The sequence below is a fragment of the Apodemus sylvaticus genome, chromosome 15 (assembly GCF_947179515.1).
Source record: "Apodemus sylvaticus chromosome 15, mApoSyl1.1, whole genome shotgun sequence".
NCBI classification, from domain to species: domain Eukaryota; kingdom Metazoa; phylum Chordata; class Mammalia; order Rodentia; family Muridae; genus Apodemus; species Apodemus sylvaticus.
In genome coordinates, this window is record NC_067486.1 from 43,545,010 (window position 1) to 43,566,186 (window position 21,177).

Genomic DNA, 21,177 nt, shown 5'->3' on the forward strand with positions numbered 1-21,177 from the left:
ATGTAATGGACAAATAGGGTGCATACAGGCGCGTGTGCAAGTTGCACACATCTCTGAGTATGTAGGGAAAACAGAGGATATCAGGGGTCCTGCGTATCATTATTTGAGACAAGGTCTCTCTCATGGGCCCATGACCCTTCAGTCTCTAGGCACCACAGTGCTAGGATTACAGAAGCATACAGCTACACTAGTCTTTTCAGTAGGATGCTGTAGATTTGAACTTAGAGATCCACCTGCCTCTGCCTCCCAGATTCTGGGATTAAAAGTGTGTGCCCCCACACCCAGCTTGACCCAACTTCTAAAATACAAACCTCTCATTCCACATGCTGTCCTTGGCCCCGAAACCTTTCCTTGACACCACGTCCTGTCACATCACTTTACCCAAGTTAATATAAACGTATTTTTCTGTTTCCTCCTACTCCTTAGTATCATTGGATTCACTATCAACTTTAGTAACCCCAACCACTGAAAATTCACATTTTTTTTCTCTTTTCAAGAAAGGGTTTTCCTATATAGTACTAGCTGTCCTGAAATTCACTCTGTAGACCAGTCTGGCCTCAAACTCAGAACCTGCCTGCCTCTGCCTCCCAAGTGCTGGAATTAAAGTGTGCACCACCATGGCTGACTGCAAACTCACATTTTAAAACTCTGAAATTACTTATGTCCTTTATTCAACCCAACATAACCTATTATTGAGCTCATATTTTTTTGTTTTGTTTTGGATTTGGTTGGTTTTTTTGTTTTTTATTTTTTGTTTTTGTTTTTTTTTTGAGACAGGGTTTCTCTGTGTAGCCCTCGCTGTCCTGGAACTCATTCTGTAGACCAGGCTGGCTTTGAACTCAGAAATCGGGCCTGCCTCTGCCTCCCAGAGTGCTGGGATTACAGGCGTGCATCACCACCACCCGGCGAGCTCAGATTTTTAAAACTCCATTGCCGCGGTGGCCCAGTGATGTCTGTAAAAATGATATTTTACAGACAGAGGCGGAAAAAAATGCCTCCTGGGAAAACCGGAACTCTCTGGAAGCTGTGGAAGCTGATAATCTCACCTGGCAATTTACTGTACTCTCTTACTTTCTGGCTATTTAAGATGGGCCCTTAGTTCTCAAGTTGCAGTTTGCCCTGACTTCCTCCTCCTTTTCTCTCTTCACAGGGATTCCTAAAGCCTGGCTGATAATCCGGTCTTTGAAGTCAACTCACTGACCCGCCAAACCCCCTTTTCAGAATTGCAATGCCTTGCTTCATAGTTGCTTACGTAATTACTACCTTCCAACCACATGCAGGTTTTTATGGCTGTGCGTATGTATATGAGGATGGCTCGGGCACTACTGGTACTGAAAGCATTGATTTACTCAGGAAGTTTTGTTTCACAAGATAGAAGGCTAAATGTTAGATAAGGATTTCTCACAAGAACTTGTTAAGACCCAGGTGGTATAAGAAACTTCAAACTCTTTGAAGGTTTGCTGTAAACTATGAGTGACTCTGTATTCTAATCAGGAAGTTTGATGGCATCTGTAAATTGATCTTCTGTATCTGTTACTTGAGAAACTTTGTTCCTGATTGATGTTACATTTCCTTGTACCTTGTACCTGCCTCACTGGCTACATCTTTTGAAATGGTAATACCAACTCATCCTGTATAAAAATCCTTGCCTTAGAGCTCCAAAATACATTCAGTTCAAACCGCCTCTGTGTGTGTGTGGTTTGTTCTGTCTGTCATCTCAGCCAGACCTGTGCCTTCCTGGACCAGAGGACCCTGGTTATCCCACAGCAGACCCACGGTCTGTAACACTCCATTTTCCTAATACCTTGTCTATTTCACATGCCATGACTGCGATATTAACTTCTCACACTGTATCTATATTTGCCTCCATCCCCACTTTCCCCACATCATCAAGCCCTCTTCCAGCCCCTCCTCCTGTATACAGCTTGCCTGATACATCATTAACCACCTTCCCCTCCGCTGACCTTTCCCAGTCCCTTGTCATTCGGACTTCATAGTCTTTTCTTCCCAAGCCTGTTTCCCTACTCCAGCTTGTGTAACTCTCCCTCCTCTCACTTCTCAGCAGTTTCTGTGGCCCACCCCCTCCCATCACTTAGTTCCTTCAGCTTCTTGAAATCTGCCTTCTTCTGTTGCTATTAGACCAGTCACCACGAAAAGTAACCTCTGTTGGCAAATCCCTCACACGACTTTTGAGAGACTAACATTGCCACCCTCGCCTCCTAACCCTATTCCCACTCTACCTACCTAACTGCCAGGCGAAGTCTCTTTTCTCCATTTGCAAATTATCTGACCTTGTTTGTTTTGTTTGGGGTTTGGTTGTTGTTTGGGGGGTTTTGTTTTTGTTTTTGGAGCCAGGGTTTCTCTCTAATACAGGCCTGGCTGGCCTACAACTTGCTATATAGAGCAGGCTGGCTTGGAAGCCACATGGTGCTGGGATTAAGGACATACATCACCATGCCTGGCCTGGTACACTTCCTTTTTTTTTTATTTTTTTTTTTATTTTTTTTTTATTTTTAGTTTTTTGGTTTTTTGGATTTGGTTTTTTCGAGACAGAGTTTCTTTGTATAGCCCTGGCTGTCCTGGGACTCACTCTGTAGACCAGGCTGGCCTCAAACTCAGAAATCCGCCTGCCTCTGCCTCCCAGAGGACTGGGATTACAGGAGTGTGCCACCACCGCCCGGCTCCCGTTACACTTTCTATGGACAATTCCACAAACTTCGACTGCCTTAGGTATTGTCTTGGAAAACAATGCAGACTCACCCCGATTGACTGCAGCTTTTCAATCTGAACTTAATCACAGTCCGTTGCTGTTGAGGAACAGGCCAGTGCAGGACTTTCCCTGAGGTCCTGATGTACAGAAAAGTCACTTAGTCCCTTCCCTAAAACAGGTACATGCTTGCCAAGGCCAGTAAAGGCCAAGGCCTTGGGGGAGCTGCTGTTTTCCAGATCCTGAGAACCCAACTTTTCCCTCCCAAAGCCAGTGAGCACTTAGTGTGATGCACTTGAGAGATCTTATGTTCTCTTTGTGAAAAATTGCTTGATTAGCTTCTTGCAAACTGTCCCATTATATGATAGTTTTCTGTTGGCTCTGCCATTTTCCCCTACAAACTGTATACAAGATTCTGTACTTCTTGATAAATTCTGTACTTGCTTGGCATAAGAAACAGCTTGCTCGAGATCTGATCCCTGATTTCCTATCTTCTCATCCCCAGGTTATCACCCCTAGGACCCTGCCACTAAAGAACAACTTGCTGGTCCAGGTCACAGTATACTTCTAATACTCCAAACATATATCACCTGGACCAATTGATGCATGTTAGAAAAATATATCATGGGACACTGGCCCCTCAAGATGGAACTGAAGAAGAAATCAGGAAGTACTTGGCTACATTTTCATTTATTTATTGGGAGCTGGAGGAATCATACATATTGGAGTGCTTATGTGGAGGTCGGAGGACAATGCTCTGGAGTTGTCTCTCTCTCTCTCACACGAAGTGTCAGTCTCTGCAGGAGGCACCTTGACCCATGGAGCCATCTCACCAGTCCTCACAGCATTACTTTCTTATTTTTTTTAATATTTATTTATTTATTTATTTATTTTGTTTTTTCGAGACAGGGTTTCTCTGTGTAGCCCTGGCTGTCCTGGAACTCATTCTGTAGACCAGGCTGACATCCAACTCAGAAATCCGCCTGCCTCTGCCTCCCAAGTGCTGAGATTAAAGGCATGTGCCACCACTGTCCAGCTTTTTTATGTTTTTAATTAAAAAAGAATTCTATCAGTTTCTCCCCTTCCTCTCCTCCCTTCAGCCCCTGTCTGCTACCCTCACTTGAAAGTCACTTTCTTCATGAGCCACAATGAACCAGAGCACACAAAGACTTTAGAAACCCTGAAGGTAGCTTGCTCTTTGGTTTTAAACCCAAACTAGTTATTTTTTAGCCATAGAACTTCCCCCTCCCCCAAGTACGGATAATTAACATAAAATGGCAGTAAAAGACATTAATGCCATAGATACTGTATTTAGAGACCAGATTTTTAATTCTGGCCCTGTTTCTAACACTAGCTCTTACTAACAGATGCTTATGACTCTTAAATCCCAGCTTCCTCCATAAATCAAAAATAACAAGTCACTTGAAAGGGTTCTTGAAAGAATTAAAATTTGTCAGGCCAAGAGTGCGGAAGGTGCAGTCCACCAATGTCATCTTCAGACACTTGCAAACTAGATCTCAGACTGAGCTGAGCTCTGTAAGTATGTGAATAGGAAGACAGAGTATTGGACCGCTAGTTTTGATGAGAACATGAATCTCAGGTGATACAGAAGAGATTCACTCTAAAACAAAGTCAAAAAAACAAAAGCCGGGCGGTGGTGGCGTTCGCCTTTAATCCCAGTGCTTGGGAGGCAGAGGCAGGCGGATGTCTGAGTTCGAGACCAGCCTGGTCTACAAAGTCAGTTCCAGGACAGCCAGGGCTACACAGAGAAACCCTGTCTCAAAAAAAAAAAAAAAAAAAAAAAAAAAAAAGAAAACAATTGGGTCATGCTAAAAGGAGGCAATATTCCTCTGCTACAGACTGTTCCCAGGGACTGGAGAGAGGGCTCAGTTGTGAAGCCACTCACTGCTCATGCAGAAGACAGAGGCTTGATTCCTCTGCACCAACGTGGCAGCTCACAACTCTAAGTCCAGTTCCAAAGGATCTGATGTCCTCTCCTGTTCACCGCAAGCACCAGGAACATGCATGGTACACATGTGTGCATGCAGAAAAAATACTCATAGACATAAAATAAAATAAATAAACCAAAACTAAAATATTTTATGACGGGAATGGTGGCGCATGGCTAAGAATCAGGAAGGCAAAGGCAGGTAGATCTCTGAGTTTGAGACCAACCTGTTCTACAAGGCAAGAGCCAGGACAACATGTTTCTGTTAACATACACATGAAAAATCTAATATACTATTAAGTAATTTCTTTAATGTTTACATTATACAACTAGAGGCATACTGGGGGGTGGGACTAGGAAACATTAGAATTCTGAATGGTGCGGGGCAGTGGTGGTGCATGCCTGCAATCCCAGCACTTGGGAGGCAGAGGCAGGTGGGTTTCTGAGTTCGAGGCCAGCCTGATCTACAGAGTGAGTTCCAGGACAGCCAGGTCTACACTGAGAAACCCTGTCTCGAAAAAATAAATAAAAAAAAAAAAATGGAATTCTGAATGGTTCTGATAAGACATACACTGTAGAAAGGCCATTTCCAAAGGAGAGTCATGAAAGAAAAATTCTCTAGTAACATGAATACCAAAGGCTTTTATGAATCTGAGGTCTCAAAATTCACTCAAAAAGATTTTTCCTAGAGGTATAGCTAATATAAATAGCAGTGTGTTTTGAGATTAGCCACTTTTTATTCTCTTGTGAGCTGCCACATTGGTGCTGGGAATCAAGCCTCTGTCTTCTGCATGAGCAGTTTTATATTCATTGATGGATATACTGTTTAGTATATCCATCACCTGGTGAATATAACCAGGTGAAAGGGACAGATTTTTTCTCAATGGAAAGAAAAGGCTAATATCTTGATATAACAAACTAACACATGTAAATGTAACAAGCCAAGACGAAACATATTTATTAAGGAGAAACTGTGCATCTTAAACTGCGATTAGGATTACGCCTAAAGTTCTGCATGCAAAAACTCCCAGATGATCGTAGACTGTATTTTTCTAGTATATCAATTTTACTCGGCCCCAGAGAGCAGGAATATTAAAACAAAAACTCATCAATGGATACATGCATGCAAAAACAACTTTATGTCTTACATAAATATAATTTCAAAGGCAAAGAATAGCTAGTATCTTTAAAATACACAGGAAAAATAAGCTAGGCATGGTGGCAACACACCTATAATCCTAGCACCTGGAAAGTCTGAGGCAGGAGACTCCGGAGCGCCAAGGCTGCATGATGACGACCCAAACATCCCTCCAAAAAAATAAGACAAAAATATTGATAAGATTGATTGCCTAGGAAGAGATCTTGGGATTCCAACTCTGTCAAACCAAGTCCTCAGAGATCTGTGCTCAAAGCCTTCAGTTTCAACAATAAGAGCTTTAGACACATTGCCACTGGGCATTCCTAAATAGATCTGAAACTGCTGAGTCTAGCTCTACCAAAATAAACAGTAAAACGATAAAGTTTAAAATGGGTTGAGCTGAGTGGGGCGGTGGTGGTGCAAGCCTCTACCTAACACCCCAGCACACGGGAGGCAAAAGTGGGCATATCTCTGAGTCGGGAGGCCAGCCAGGTCTACAAATTAGTTCCAGGACAGCCAGAGCCACACAGAGAAACTCTGCCTCAAAACAACAGAAAGAGGGGGGAAAGGGGCGGGGGGGGGGAGGGGGGGAGGGAGGGAGAGGCTGGGCAGGCCTGCAACCCCAGCATTCAGAAGAGGTAATCAGGGGGACTGGGAAGATGACCCCATCCGGGGTTACACAGGGAGACCCTTTCTCAAAAACAGGAAAAAAGAAAACAAAACAAAAACTCGATGAATTCATCGCTGCTGTTTTATGTACTAGGCAGTGCATTTCTAAGCACACGGGAGTCGACTCGAGGACTTAAGAGGTGCACTTAACAGAGGAGATGTGTAACAATAACTTGTCGACGGGGGGTGGAGCTCTATCTCAATTTTATGCAAAACTTGATTCTTGAGTTTCGAGTCTTAATTTCAAAAAAAAGGGGGGGGGCTGAGATTTTAAAAAACAACAACAACAACAAAAGCCGGGTTTCAAATCCTTTGGCTTTCGAATCACTTTTGGAAGATGCTGGAGGCTGGAAAAAGAAAAATGCTATTAAAGGAGCCTGTCGGACGAGAGGGACAGCCGGAGTATTTATTTACTCGCGAGCTGCGGGGCGATCGACAAGCCCCGCCTTCCTGCCTTGCAGCTTCCCCGACCGACCTGCCAAAGGAAGGAGGGAAGCCGGCCAGGCGCGGGGTCAAAGGATCCGAGGAGAGTGACATCTTGTGCGGGGACGGTGGGAGCGAAAGTGAACGCGGGTGGAATTACGAGGAAGGCGTGGCAGGACAGCGGCTGGCCAGCAGAGAAGACCCGTGGACCGAAGACAATCAAGGAGAGTCCCGGGAGGAGGGAGCATACCAAAGGGGTGCAGAAGGGGCCCGCGGTGGGGCAGCTCCGACAGCTGCGGGCGCGGCCCCCGAGCTCTCCATTCTGCGCGCCCCCGCCGCTCCCTCCCTCCCTCCCTCCCTCCCTCCCTCTCCCCCTCCCCACCGCGCCTCGGAGCAGGCAGCCGCCTGCCGCGCAGGTAGCACGGTCCGCTCGGTCGTCGCGCAGGCTCTCCTCACCTGAAGAAGCTCGCCGACGCCCAGGCCTGGCCCTGTCCATCTTCTCCTCCGCCGGCTCCTCCAGTCCCACTCCGAGGCGCTGTCACCTCAGGACCCCTCGGGCTGGGGAAGGGAGGGGGAGGGGAAGAGAGAAAGCCAGAAGTGGGATTCGCGCGTGCGCACTAGCAGCCACCTCGCCCCCCCTCCCCGACCGGAAGTCCCCTGCCCCTCCCACCTCTGCCGGAGGTTGAGCTTCCTGGGCCTCGTTTCGCCTGCGGAGCGAGCTGTCGCCTGTTGTTCCGTTAGGCGGAGGGGAATTTTCACCAAAAGTGTCGCTAAGGAAGAAGTTAAACTTGGTTTGAGTTGACAAAGATTAAAAATACCGAGTACCTCCGCTTTCTTTGCCGTTTTAACGAAATTACCCCCAAAGGATAGGAAAGTATTTCTAGCTACTTGTCTTCAAGAAGCCTACTCAAAACTTAGAAACAAGACCAGCAAAATATAGTTGTTCTTGTTGCTTGGTGTAAGAAATCATCAAATAGGAGTCTTCTCTATCAAAACCTACAAAGCGTGTGTTTAGTACCGTTAGGCCTAAGGACGTCCCTAATATCCAAAATAACAGTCTTGGCCCAGCAGTTAGATTTCTGGTAGATAAACGCCAGCACTCATTGCCCTTGCGCGGCAGATGTGACATGTGGCCCTTCGGTGACATACCAGTGGCTGCATACCAAAGCCCCACAGTCCCTATCCACAAAATGCCCTAGCCCTGGCCTCCTGGTCTCTCACCTTCCCGCACTATGCTGAGCCCCAGGCTGTCCCAGAGCTCCACAGAGGGCCAAGGATTTGCCCAGCACCTGCCATCTGTTCCTGCCTCACGACCTCCACTATTCTCTCCCACTGTTCTTCCTGTGCCCCTCTCACCCAAGAGCAAGAAATTCACGGGTTTTTTCTCCCCCACCTTGTATGAAGTTTCGACAGATGTTTTAACCTTCCTACCCAGTTGGTGCCAGGAATGTGATGTGTTCCAAGACCCAGTTTCCCCTTTCCATTTCCTGTGTGCTAATTCTTTTCAGAATAGCCACTAGCATTAAGACTATGCGGTTTGATTATGCTTGGCCCACTATTAGGAGGTGTGGCCTTTTGGAGTAAGTGTTTCACTATGAGTGTGGGCTTTAATACCCTGGTCCTTGTTGTGTTTTATAAAAAGATAAGGGAGAGAGGGAATATGTTTGGTGGGTGTGTAGTCAAGTGTGGGGGGAGGGGGCGCCTCCACCGGCCCTTGCTGAGGCATCCCTTCCCACTGAAGGATTTATTCAGGGCATCGGGAGGAGGGTTGAGAGGGTAGTAGAGGCAGAGAAAGGCAGAGAAGGGGGCGAGGAGGGGTAGGGGGGAGGGGAAAAGAGGCTGGCCATGAGCACGAGGAGAGCGATGGGGGAGGGGAAGGGAGAGAGGCGGAAGGAGCAAGAGGACAGAACAAGACAGCAAGAGGGAGGAGGTGGTAAGCAGCCCCTTTTACAGTCAGTCAGGCATACCGGTTGTTGCCAGGTAACCGTGGGGTGGAGCCTAGACAAAACGCTGCAGTCCTAGCTGCCAGTCTCCTCCTGTTTGCCTTTGGAACTAGATGTAGACTAACTCTCAGCTCTTCCTGTACCATGTCTGCCTGGATATTGCCATGTTCTGAATGGACTGAACCTCTGAACCTGTAAGCCAGCCCCAATTAAATGTCCTTTTAAAGAATTGTCTTGGCCTGGCAGTGGTGGCGCAGGCCTCTAATCCCAGCTCTTGGGAGGCAGAGGCAGGCGGATTTCTGAGTTCGAGGCCAGCCTGGTCTACAGAGCGTGTTCCAGGACAGCCAGGGCTACACAGAGAAACCCTGTCTCTGAAAACCATAAAATTAAATAAATAAATAAATAAATAAGAATTGCCTTGGTCATGGTGTCTGTTCACAGCAGTAAAACCCTAAGATATGCTCAGACCGCGCCCCCCACCACCAATGGGAAAGACACAGAGCACCACCTGAATTACAATATAAATCTAATTCCTTCCTCAATGTGTTTGCTCTTCTGAGCACATCGTCTTCATGAAGTCAAGTTTGCCTTGTCCAGACATTTCAGTTAGAATGGAGGTCTCTGTCTCTACTACCCTAACCCCCCCTTTTTTTGTTGTTTTTTGGGGGTTTGGTTTTTTTGGAGCCACGGTTTCTCTGTATAGCCCTGGCTGTCCTGGAACTCACTCTGTAGACCAGGCTGGCCTCCAACTCAGAAATCCAATCCGCCTGCCTCTGCCTCCCAGAGTGCTGGGATTAAAGGCCTGCGCCACCACTGCCAGGCCAAGACAATTCTTTAAAAGGACATTTAATTGGGGCTGGCTTACAGGTTCAGAGGTTCAGTCCATTCAGAACATGGCAGCATCCAGGCAGACATGGTACAGGAAGAGCTGAGAGTTAGTCTACATCTTGTTCCAAAGGCAAACAGGAGGAGACTGGCAGCTAGGACTGCAGCGTTTTTGTCTAGGCTCCACCCCACGGTTACCTGGCAACAACCGGTATGCCTGACTGACTGTAAAAGGGGCTGCTTACCACCTCCTCCCTCTTGCTGTCTTGTTCTGTCCTCTTGCTCACCCAAACCCATTTCTAACATTTGAAACAAGTCTCCCTGTGCAGCCCTGGATGGCTTAGAACTCATCTGGACTGCTGGGATTAAAGATGCGTGGCACCAGGCCTGGCTGGAAGATTTAAAACAAAAATTGCCTAATAATGAGCATTTGTATTTATGCAGAGAGAGCTCTAGGATGGCTGGTGGCCCTTTTATCTGCAGCACTCTAGGTCTCTGGCCAGAAGAACTGCCTGTCACTAACAGTTATGACCCTGAGCAGTGTGGGAAGAGAAGAAGAGACAGGGAAGAGAGGGGAACCAGGTACTACAGCCAGAGGTCAAAGTACAAAAGGGGGCAGGTAGTTAAAATGTCTAGACTATGTGGGAATGAACCTCTGGGGAAAAGCAGCCCAGTCCCCTGCTGTTCAGGGATGGGGGTGGGGTTATCCAGCGGCCAACAAGTAGGGCTGAGGAATGCTGGAAGGACCTGGAGGCTTTTTGTCTGGGCATACTACTGTGAACTTTACACTAAAGGAGAGGAAGAACTGGGGCAGGAGCAAGAGCGTGCGAAGTGAAGCCATTCTCCTGGCCAAGGTGTGGTCCTGCCACCTTTCTCTGAGCTCGAAGTCACCATAGCTTTACACTGTCTTTGCCTGGGAGGAGCAATCTGGTTCCTACAAGATGACCTGTTCTAGAATATAACCTCTCTAGCATAAATAATTGCTCTCAGTTTGTGGGTGAGATTTCTTGCCAATTGGACTTTCTGTTCTCAGAGTTTAAGGTGACTGCAGATGGAAGACAGTTGTTTGTCTTCATGTCATAGGCACTAAAGGGAAACAACGTCTACCTAGACAATTCTTGGTTCATAAACACGTCTAGATTCAGGGATAATCAAGAGTCCCAACATACAAGAGATAGATCCAAATTACAGACAGAGATGCCAGGCTTCCCTCCTGGTGCCAGTTACCCTGTGGCCCCGGGAAGGACAGATGCTTTCTGGCAGCTTTGATGTGCCTGCCACAGCCCAAGCCAACTTCTGTCTACTCTCTATCTCTACAAATGTGTCTGTTCTAGAGCCGAGCCTTCCTGGACTGGTTTATATCATTTGACATAATGTTATCAAAGTCCATTCATGTCATGTAATTTATTAGAAGATAGGTTGGAGTCAGGCAGTGGTGGCGCACGCCTGTAATCCCAGCACTCTGGGAGGCAGAGGCAGGCAGATTTCTGAGTTCAAGGTCAGCCTGGTCTACAGAGTGAATTCCAGGACAGCCAGGGCTATACAGAGAAACCCTGTCTCGAAATACCAAATCCAAAAAAAAAAAAAAAAAAGAAGATAGGTTGGTTTTATGATTGGATAATACTAGAGCTCCAACTTCGAAATCTTAACAGATTATTTGGGTCATGGAGGACTCATTTCAGAATTTGAAGTTTGACTTTGGGAGACATTTGCAGGTTTGGAGGCCACTGACGACGGATCCCTTCATCATATCTGTCTTTGTCCTCACCTTCCCTCTCTCTGGTAACCACTGGAGCAAAGCATCGCAGTTGTTCCTCATGATTTGAATGTCGCGTGAGTAAGCAAAGGTTGCTTTATTGATGCCTCCACCTTAAAAGAATGGAGTTTGACTTCCAACTCTGTAGCCCTGGGAAGATACGTGACATTCTAATTTTTTTTGTTATTTTTGTTTTTGGTTTTTGTTGGATTTTGGTTTTTTCAAGACAGGGTTTCTCTGTGTAGCCCTGGCTGTCCTGGAACTCACTCTGTAGACCAGGCTGGCCTCGAACTCAGAAATCCACCTGCCTCTGCCTCCCAGAGTGCTGGGATTACAGGCGTGCGCCACCACCGCCCGGCATGACATTCTATTTTTAAAAAAATATTTTAAAAAAAATTTATGTTTTTATTTCGGTTGTTCATCGGAGTGATGGAGGTAATGCCTTTGCGTCCTGATCTTACTCTGACTCCATTTTCTGTCTGCCCAGGCACACCTCCACCTCAGCTCCCCAAATCCCCATAACTGTATCCACATTGGTAGCACACTGAAGGTTTCCATGACCCTGACAATAGCTCAGATATGTAACCTAGATAACTGCTGAACGTATAACCAAAACAACCACTGTGTCCTGCCAAAAGCACGTTACAAGACTCCCCTGACCTATACCCTACAGGAAGCCACTGTGGGTTTTGCCTTTGTAAACACTCCATCTCTGCAGCTCTGGTACCAAGAGTTCTCTGTGGCAACAGCCTACTCTCAGCCGGGAGCTTAACAAATGGGTTCTTCTTTGGCCTCTATGTGTGGTAATCTGTAACCTTCTCGACTGAACTATGGCAAAGTGTATTTCTCCGTGGGCATGCAAGGTGTCTAGGCATCATTTATTTCATTCCAATATGGAGGTGTTGGCATTTAAGCTTGTGCCACCAGGTTTGGTAATCAGTGCCTTGACTCGCTGAGCCACCTGGCTGACCTAAGACATGGCATGCTGCTCTGTCCTAAAGAGTAAAACATCACTTACCATTGTTTCCACTCTTAAGATTTAGACCCCCTTCCACCTTAGACCATGGCCCCGGTTATCCGTAACCCTGAGGAGAAGGCCCAGCTGCTGGTGAAAGTTGTGGCCATTCACTAGAAAGCTCAGCTGGCTGCATTTTGGCATTGCACTGAGGTTGAGCTGGTTGCCCCAACCTCTACTAAGCTCCTTACAGCTATTTAGAGCATGAAAAAACAGATCCAAAGTGCTAAAACTGATAGCTTCATGCAATTTATGGTTAAGGAAGCCGTGCTGAAGCCGGGCGGTGGTGGCACACGTCTGTAATCCCAGCACTCTGGGAGGCAGAGGCAGGCGGATTTCTGAGTTCGAGGCCAGCCTGGTCTACAGAGTGAGTTCCAGGACAGCCAGGGCTATACAGAGAAACCCTGAATCGAGAAAACAAAATCCAAAAAAAAGGGAAGCCGTGCTGAGTGGAGCCCACTGAGGCGTGGATGTGGTTTTATATCAGAAAGATCATAGACGAAGCTGACATCTTTAACTGTGATGTTTGAAGACCAATCTTTCACATCTGATTTTATTTGACTTCTTATTTGAATGCTCTTGACCATTTGAATTGAGAGTGCTATCTGAAAACAATAAGAGCCGTCAAATAAGAATGCAGGAACTGGAGAGAGAGGTCACTGCTTAAAAGTATTCCTGCCCTGGAAGATCTCTGTTTGGTTCCAAACTCCCATAGGACAGCTCGTTACCATGCGCAACCCTGTTGCCAGGAGACCTGACCTCTTCTTCAGACCTCTTTGGGCTCCTGAATCCACGTGGTGGACGTAAACTCACATAGGCTGACACAGTCCACATAAATAAGACGAATCAATCACCACTAACTAACACCACAGGATCTGTCTCAATCATCTGGGCAGGAGACAACCCCTCAGAAGAGCGGATTCAAGGCTGTGGGAGGAGTAAGTAGTCCCTTAGCGAGCGAGCCAATGCCCTAACCCTAAAGGGGCTCCTCCTTCAATGCGGTTGTTTGCAGATCTTCAGAGCTACGCACTCCTACTTTTCTGAGATCTAAGTCATAAAGCATAATTTTCCTTTTCCGTCTATCTGTTTTTACAAATACCATCCAAAAGTCCGAGCTTGCTGTCCTCAGCATTCTGACTTCCTCAGTTTCTGTGAAGACTTCCGGCTGCCCGCCCTCCCTTCCTCTGAGGCTGTTCTCTAGCCCTGACTCTAGGTCACGTGCCTTGCTCTGACTCCCTAACTCCCGGGAGATGCTGGGGTCCTCTGTTTACCCGCCCTGTTCTTCTTCTCTCAACCTCTAATAAAAGCGTTCTTAAACTTCCGGGGGGGGGTGCTTTTACCTTTTTCAAATGAATTTTGTATTACATTGGGGGGGGGGGCGGAGAACGCACAGGTGCCACAGTGCGAATACAGAGATCAGAGAAGAACGGAGGGGATCAATACCCTCCACCACCATGGGGTCCCAGAGATCAAACACAAGTTGTCAGAGTAGCAGCAAGTGCTTTTACTTCTGAGCCATTTTGCTGGCCCCTTTAAAAAAGTATCTTATGGATGAGACCAAACTCAGAAAGGTCCCACACTTAAACCCTGTTAAAAGAAGCCACCAAGCCTGACAAAAAGGAGCTCTATCCCCAGAGCCCAAACAGTACAAGAGGGAACTGACTTCTGAAAGCTTTTCTCTGATTTTCACTGTGTGTGTGTGTGTGTGTCCTTACTGATTATATACGGTTGAAGATATGCATATCACACCATACACACACACACACACACACACACACACACACACACACCAAACAATGTAAAAGATATATTTTTAATCTAGACCCTTAAGTATTTTCCTTCATGTGGTCCACTACTCTCTTGCAACACATCCTGATCTGTGTTTAGGTATTTCTGCTATCTTGAAAACTGTCTAAGCCCCATTTCAGTCCTGTGAATAAGGGGGCCACGAACCTAGACTCACCAGGTCCAGACCCTGGCCAGTAATTGTGCACGTGTCTGTAAATCCATCACTTGGAAAGTGGGACTAGGAAGATGAGAAGGACAAGGTTATACTCATCCGCACAGCAAGTTTGAGGCCAGACCAGGTTTATAAGAACCTATGTTAAACAAACAAACACTTCCCCCAAAGAATGCCTTAAGCCCCACTCTCAAGCAACTATTTTGGTGTATGTTACTTGTGCTTCCACTAGGTGGCGCAATTAGATATCTTTCAATATAGATTCCTAGTAATCTGTCCTGGTTTGGGTTGGTTGATGTTTTAATCGCGCGCGTGCGTGAGTGCGTGCCGCGGGTGAGTATGAGATAAATATATTTTCAAGCATATATAAGCAGCAAGGACTGCTGAGAGACACTCTGGTTGGTGAGACCAACCAAGCCCTCTAGAAATGACATCCTAAGCTGTTGAGCTAAGCTGTGCAGTGAGTTCCAGGTCTCCAGTTCTCCTGAGCTGTCTCAGCTGGGCTGTGGCGACATAGCTACAGCTGTCTTTGAGTCATCTCTTCTCACCAATGTTCCTTTACGTAACACCAACAAAATTCATTCACCAAGTTGGACTTTGGTGGTATCTGAACTTTTGTCTGTTGTGTGTTCCCTATCTGGTGTGAAAGTATGCATGTTCATGTCTCCGCAGACATAGTGTCACATAACAGAGACAAATGTCTGGACATGCCTTTAAGGAATTAGCTTGATTAGGTTAATTGATGTAGGAAGAACCCATCCTTAATGTGTGTGAGAGACATCATTCCCTGAACTTGGTCTGAATATAAAGAAGGCTTGGGCCTACAAGGGCTAACCAGGAAAGGGTACCTGTTGCCAGCTGATGCCCTGAGTTCAATTCCTGGGACCCAGATGGTAAGAACTGAGAACCAACTCCCATGGGTAATCGTCCTTGACTTCTGCACTCACACTGTGTAGCATGCATGTGCCCCGCCCCACGCCCACCAAAACCAGCATACTAAAATTCACAAAAAAATGCCTGGGTCTACAGAGATGGCTCTGCAGTTTAACACACACACAGAGATTCAGAAACAGAAACAGAAAGAGGCATACACATATGCACAAATGGATGTAAATGAAAATCAATTTTTTAGTTAAAAAAGAAGAAAAAGGCGCAGTGGTGGCGCATGCCTGTAATCCCAGCACTCCGGAGGCAGAGGCAGAGGCAGAGGCAGGCGGATTTCTGAGTACGAGGCCAGCCTGGTCTACAGAGTGAGTTCCAGGACAGCCAGAGTTACACAGAGAAACCCTGTCTCGAAAAACAAAAAACAAAAAACAAAAAACTAAAAGGTATTCTACACTTTACTACACCTTTGCAAAAGATTATAAAATTCTAGCAATACTTGATTTAGATACCTATGATACAGCAGCCACTAATTCAAGAAACAGAGAGAACATCAGCAAACGAAACAAAATTCTTATCCCTGTTCCATTGGAAATTCTAATGGAAAAAAGTGTATAAGACATGACATGTCTGTGTCTACTGGTAATTAGTACTAAAACAAGAAGGGGGGGCTGGGTTGGTGGCACATGCCTTTAATCCCAGCACTTGGGAGAGGAGGCAGGCAATCTCTGAGTTCGAGGCCAGCCTTGGCTATATAATAAGCTCCAAAACTACTAGGGCTCCGTAGAGAGATCCTGTATCAACTCACCAAAATAAAAATAAATAAATAGAGCTGGGCGGTGGTGGCATACGCCTGTAATCCTAGCACTTGGGAGGCAGAGGCAGGTGGATTTCTGAGTTCAAGGCCAGCCTGGTCTATAGAGTGAGTTCCAGAACAGCTAGGGCTATACAGAGAAACCCTGTCTTGAAAAAACCCAAATCCAATAAATAAATAAATAAATAAATAAATAAGAAAGGAAAGAAGAGAGGCACAAAGGGCTGCCCACTCCTGTAGAATGCTCAAAGAAACTCACTCTGATCAAGCCACAATAGACGGAAACTTGAAGGAAATGAAGCTCTGTGAATCTGAGGTGAGCCTGTTCTAGTCCTTGGGGGGGCAATGAGGAGAAATGATTTTAATTCGAATCTTGCTACACAGGCTGACAGCAAAGAGGCCAGAAGTTGCTAGAGAGAGGCAAGCATGATAGACATGGCGCCTAGCAGAGGGCCTAGCACCAGGTCCTGGGTGCCTGAGTGAATGAGAGACAGGAGAGTGGGCCATGGACCTGCTAGGCTTGGGTTAGAACTTAGTGCTTATGATAAGGATGGATTCTGAGTACAAAGGGAGGCCACTGAGACCTTGAAGGAGCCTAGGCCTGGAGCCTCTGAGCCTTCTGTAGACTGGTTAGCTTGAGGAGGCTGGAGTTGGGTATTTGCCTTCTCCCACGCCAAGTTCTGATAAAATCCCAACAGGTCAGACTCAGACTAAATAGTTTCTTTGGAAGGCAGGTCTTGCTAAGAAAACCAAAATGTGGAAGGTTTACAATACTTCCTTTACTCCACACCCTGACAGAAACATTGAAAGTAGCCGAGAGTACCGGGCATGGTGGCACACACCTTTAATCCCAGCACTTGGGAGGCAGAGGCAGGTGGATTTCTGAGTTCGAGGCCAGCCTGGTCTACTGAGTGAGTTCCAGGACAGCCAGGGCTACACAGAGAAGAAAGAAAGAAAGAAAGAAAGAAAGAAAGAAAGAAAGAAAGAAAGAAAGAAAGAAAGAAAGAAAGAAAGAAAGAAAGAAAGAAAGAAAGAAAGAAAGAAAGAAAGAAAGAAAGAAAGAAAGAAAGAAAGAAAGAAAGAAAGAAAGAAAGAAAGAAAGAAAGAAAGAAAGAAAGAAAGAAAGAAAGAAAGAAAGAAAGAAAGAAAGAAAGAAAGAAAGAAAGAAAGAAAGAAAGAAAGAAAGAAAAGTACTGGAGAAGCTAGTGCACTCCAGGAGCAGGAGGTGATGGCTCTCCGGAGTCTCAGCCTGCCCACTCTGACCACCCAGGTGTTTATCGGTTGCTATGCAAGTTTTTTTTCCCAGCCACTGGCTCTACCGCAGTATCAGTTCTGAGTTTCTACTCCAGTAAGTACACTGTGGTTTTGTAAGGTAAGGTCTTGCTCTGTATGTAGCTTAGGATATCCTGAAAGCTGAGGTTGCCCCCACCCCCTTCTTTCTCCTATGTGCTGGACTGCACTGAACCAACATGCCTGTCTTAAACTGTTTTTTTTAAAGATTTATTTATTTATTATATGTAAGTACACTGTAGCTGTCTTCAGACACTCCAGAAGAGGGCGTCAAATCTTGTTACGATGGTTGTAAGCCACCATGTGATTGCTGGGATTTGAACTCAGGTCCTTTGGAAGAGCAGTCAGTGCTCTTAACCGTTGAGCCATCTCTCCAGCCCTGTTTTTTTTTTTGTTGGTTGTTTGTTTGTTTGTTTTAAATTAACCTCCTAGGCTAAGCTTTCAGTCTTAAACAATGATTGTCTCACTTTTAGTCTGTCTAAGAAGAAAGGATTTTCAGTTTGTTTGGTGGGTTGTATGGTTGGTTTGGGGAAGTCTTACTGTGTAGCCTGCTACAGCCCGGAATTTGATATGTAGACCATGATGGCCTCAACCTTGCAGTAATCCATTTGCTTCTGTCTCCTGAGTGCTGGAGTTACATACATTCACCACTATGTTCAGGTGATTTTCAGTTTCTTCATCAATTTTTACTTATTAAATAAAACCACAATTGGCAACCATTTTTACATATCATACCAGAAACAGCCAAGAAACATTGGCATTGAGAATTTTGAGTAGGGTTATGATATGACCATTTAAAAGTTCTAGGGGGATCCCTTAAAAAACAGAAAGGAAGGGAGAATATGCTTATACTGGACTCGAGAACATTGTATATATGGAGAGTTGATGACTTGGGCCAAAGTAGGAGTAGAGACAATTAGCGGTTTCAAATGATAGAACCTACAGACTTATTAGCTGATACAGTGTCAAAAGGACAGCACAGACAAATGAGTGCAGTTGCCACTTGCTGTAGTCTTACAGACCATGGGTCTGCTGCGGGATAACCAGGGTCCTCTGGTCCAGGAAGGCACAGGTCCGGCTGAGATGACAGACAGAACAAACCACACACACACAGAGGCGGTTTGAATCTGAATGTATTTTGGAGCTCTAAAGCAAGGATTTTTATACACGAAGAGTTGGTATTACCATTTCAAAAGATGTAGCCAATGAGGCAGGCACAATTATCATAGCCATTTGGTACAAGGAAATGCAAAATAAATCAGGTACAAAGTTTCTCAGGTAACAGATACAGAAGATCAATTTACAGATGCCATCAAACTTCCTGATTAGAATACAGAGTCACTCATAGTTTACAGTAAACCTTCAAAGAGTTTGAAGTTTCTTATACCACCTGGGTCTTAACAACCCAGAAATCTTTATCTAACATTTAGCCTTCTACCTTGTAAAACAAAACTGACTTAATCAATGCTTTCAGTACCAGAGTTACAGAGCCATCCTCATACACATATGCACAGCCATAAAAACCTGCATGTGGTTGGAAGGTTGTAATTATGTAAACAACTATGAGGCAAAGCACTGCAATTCTTTCTTTGGGGGGGGGGGGGTTGTTTTTTTGTTTTTTTTGTTTTTTTTGGATTTGGTTTTTTCGAGACAGGGTTTCTTTGTATAACCCTGGCTGTCCTGGAGCTCACTCTGTAGACCAGGCTGGCCTCGAACTCAGAAATCCACCTGCCTCTGCCTCCCAGAGTGCTGGGATTACAGGCATATGCCGCCACCACCGCCCGGCAAAGCATTGCGATAGGAGGAAGTCAGGGCAAACTGTGGGGTTACAGCAAACTGCTACTTGAGAACTTCAGGCTCATCTTAAATAGCCAGAAAGTAAGAGAGTACAGTAAATTGCCAGGTGAGATTTTCAGCTTCTAAATTTACAGAGAGTTCCATTATTCCCAGAAATAATTTTCTTTTTCACCTCTGTCTGTAAAATAATCATTTTTACAGACTTCACTGGGCCACCACGGCACTGTAGTAAGGGAACGCTAGAGTATATCAAGATGAGAGATCTGTGTAAATCTGAAATGAATGTTTAAAATAAAGTAGCCAGATCAAGTAAGCCAGATCAAGTAATTCTGTTTACTTGACAACTTGTCAAGTAAACAGAATAAAGTTTACAAAGTAGAGTATGCTAGCCAAGTGAAATGTACTGTACAAAGAACTCATGAAGGATTGTCAGGCAGCTGGAGAGATGGCTCAGTGGTTAAGGGTTCTCGCTAGGCAACCAAAAAAGACCTAAGTTCAGATCCCAGAACCCACAAAGCAAACTGGGCATGGTCTCGCACACACCTTCAACTTTACCCCTTTGTGGAAGGATACTCAGAAACAAGAGGATCAAGTGAGATTGTTTAATGCAGCCTAGGTAAAAATATGAGCTCCAGGTTCAAGGAGAGACAGATTCTGCCTCAAATAAATTATGGGGGTGGGGATAGAATGATATATAGGGGGATACCCAATGCTGTCTTCTACCCTCTGTGAGCATTAACACAGGACCTGCAACCCCACACACATGCATACATCCCGTGGATGCAGAAATGTCAAGCAGTGTTTCGAAGGCTCCAGACAAAAGGACTTGTGGAAAGACAGCTGTAGTGAGACAGCTCTGCTTTCTTGTTTCAGGGGTAGGGTCGGTAGGCTCTTAGAGTGAAAGAGCTGATTGGTCATAACACAGCACCTAATTATAATACAGGCTGGAGGCCACTGCTAGACTTGTGCTGAGTCATGCACAGGGTCATCCTTCAGAGAAGCTCAGAGACACTCTCTGAGTAAGGGCAGGCAGAGAAAGGGAAGCCCGGCTGAGAAAGGGAGTCCTCCATTTTGAATTTGGGGCCGAGCTTGAAGAGCTGTCAGGACGTGGTGGACTCGGACCTCAATAGCAGGACTCTCCAACATAAACCAACACACATGTACACACACACACACACACACACACACACACAAGAAAAAAGAATTGTCTAAACCAGGCCTATGCTATGGGACCATCATCTTTGCTACATGGAAAAGCAGAGGCAGGAGAATAGCAAGTTTTAGACCAGCCAGTTGAACTACTGAGACACTGCCTTCTAAAAAGTGTCTCCCTCTTTATTCTGTAAGATAATTTCTTCCTTGCTCCTCCCACTCTGCCCACCTCCTCTATCTGTGCTGTTTCCGTTTTCCAGCCACTGACGTTCGTTCTTTCATAATTGTCTCTTCATCAACTGGATTCACACATACCAAAAAAAAAGAAAGAAAGAAAGAAAGAAAGAAAGAAAGAAAGAAAGAAAGAAAGAAAGAAAGAGAAGAAAAAGAAAAAAGAAAAAAAAGAAAGTAATCTGCAAGAGAATAAATGGATACTGTATAGTGTTTGTTACCAGGAAATATTTTCTTCATGTGTTCTGTAGATAAAATAACTCACTGGTTAACAAGGTCCTTTTCTTTATGTGTCCTGTATCCTTTTTATTTTTAACACAGAAAAAGGTGTGTTTTACAGCACAGCACCTGAATAAACAAAAGAGTGAGACTTGAAAGAGCACTGCATTTTTTTTGTGCAAACCAGCTGTGATGATTAATCTGTCAATTTGAATGGATTTAGAATTACCATGGAAACACACTTCTGAATGCATCTATGAAAGTGCTTTCAGAAGGGCTTAACTGAAGAGGGGCAGCCTTACCGGAATGTGGGTAACACATCTCCAGGCTGGGGCTGACTGAATAGAAGGAGACAGCGAACTGAGTGCTGGAATTCATCCCTTTGCTTTGCTACTGAGGCAACATGAC

At 45.4% G+C, this 21,177-nt stretch overlaps 1 protein-coding gene across 7 annotated transcripts in view; it reads right to left on the reverse strand.

Moving 5' to 3' along the window:
- The window catches only part of Senp7 (SUMO specific peptidase 7), a 119,919-nt gene extending 111,572 nt beyond the window's left edge, over nucleotides 1–8,347 (reverse strand). For 6 of the 7 annotated variants that reach the window (XM_052157855.1, XM_052157854.1, XM_052157853.1 and 3 more), the window contains exon 1: nucleotides 7,342–7,523. In XM_052157855.1, coding sequence (XP_052013815.1) covers nucleotides 7,342–7,381 — 40 coding nt within the window. In that variant the 5' untranslated portion in view covers nucleotides 7,382–7,523. Of the gene's footprint in view, nucleotides 1–7,341; nucleotides 7,524–7,555; nucleotides 7,656–8,278 lie in introns of those variants that run through there. The other variant, XM_052157851.1, reaches the window with a different exon arrangement.
- Between the last annotated feature and the right edge of the window lie 12,830 nt (nucleotides 8,348–21,177).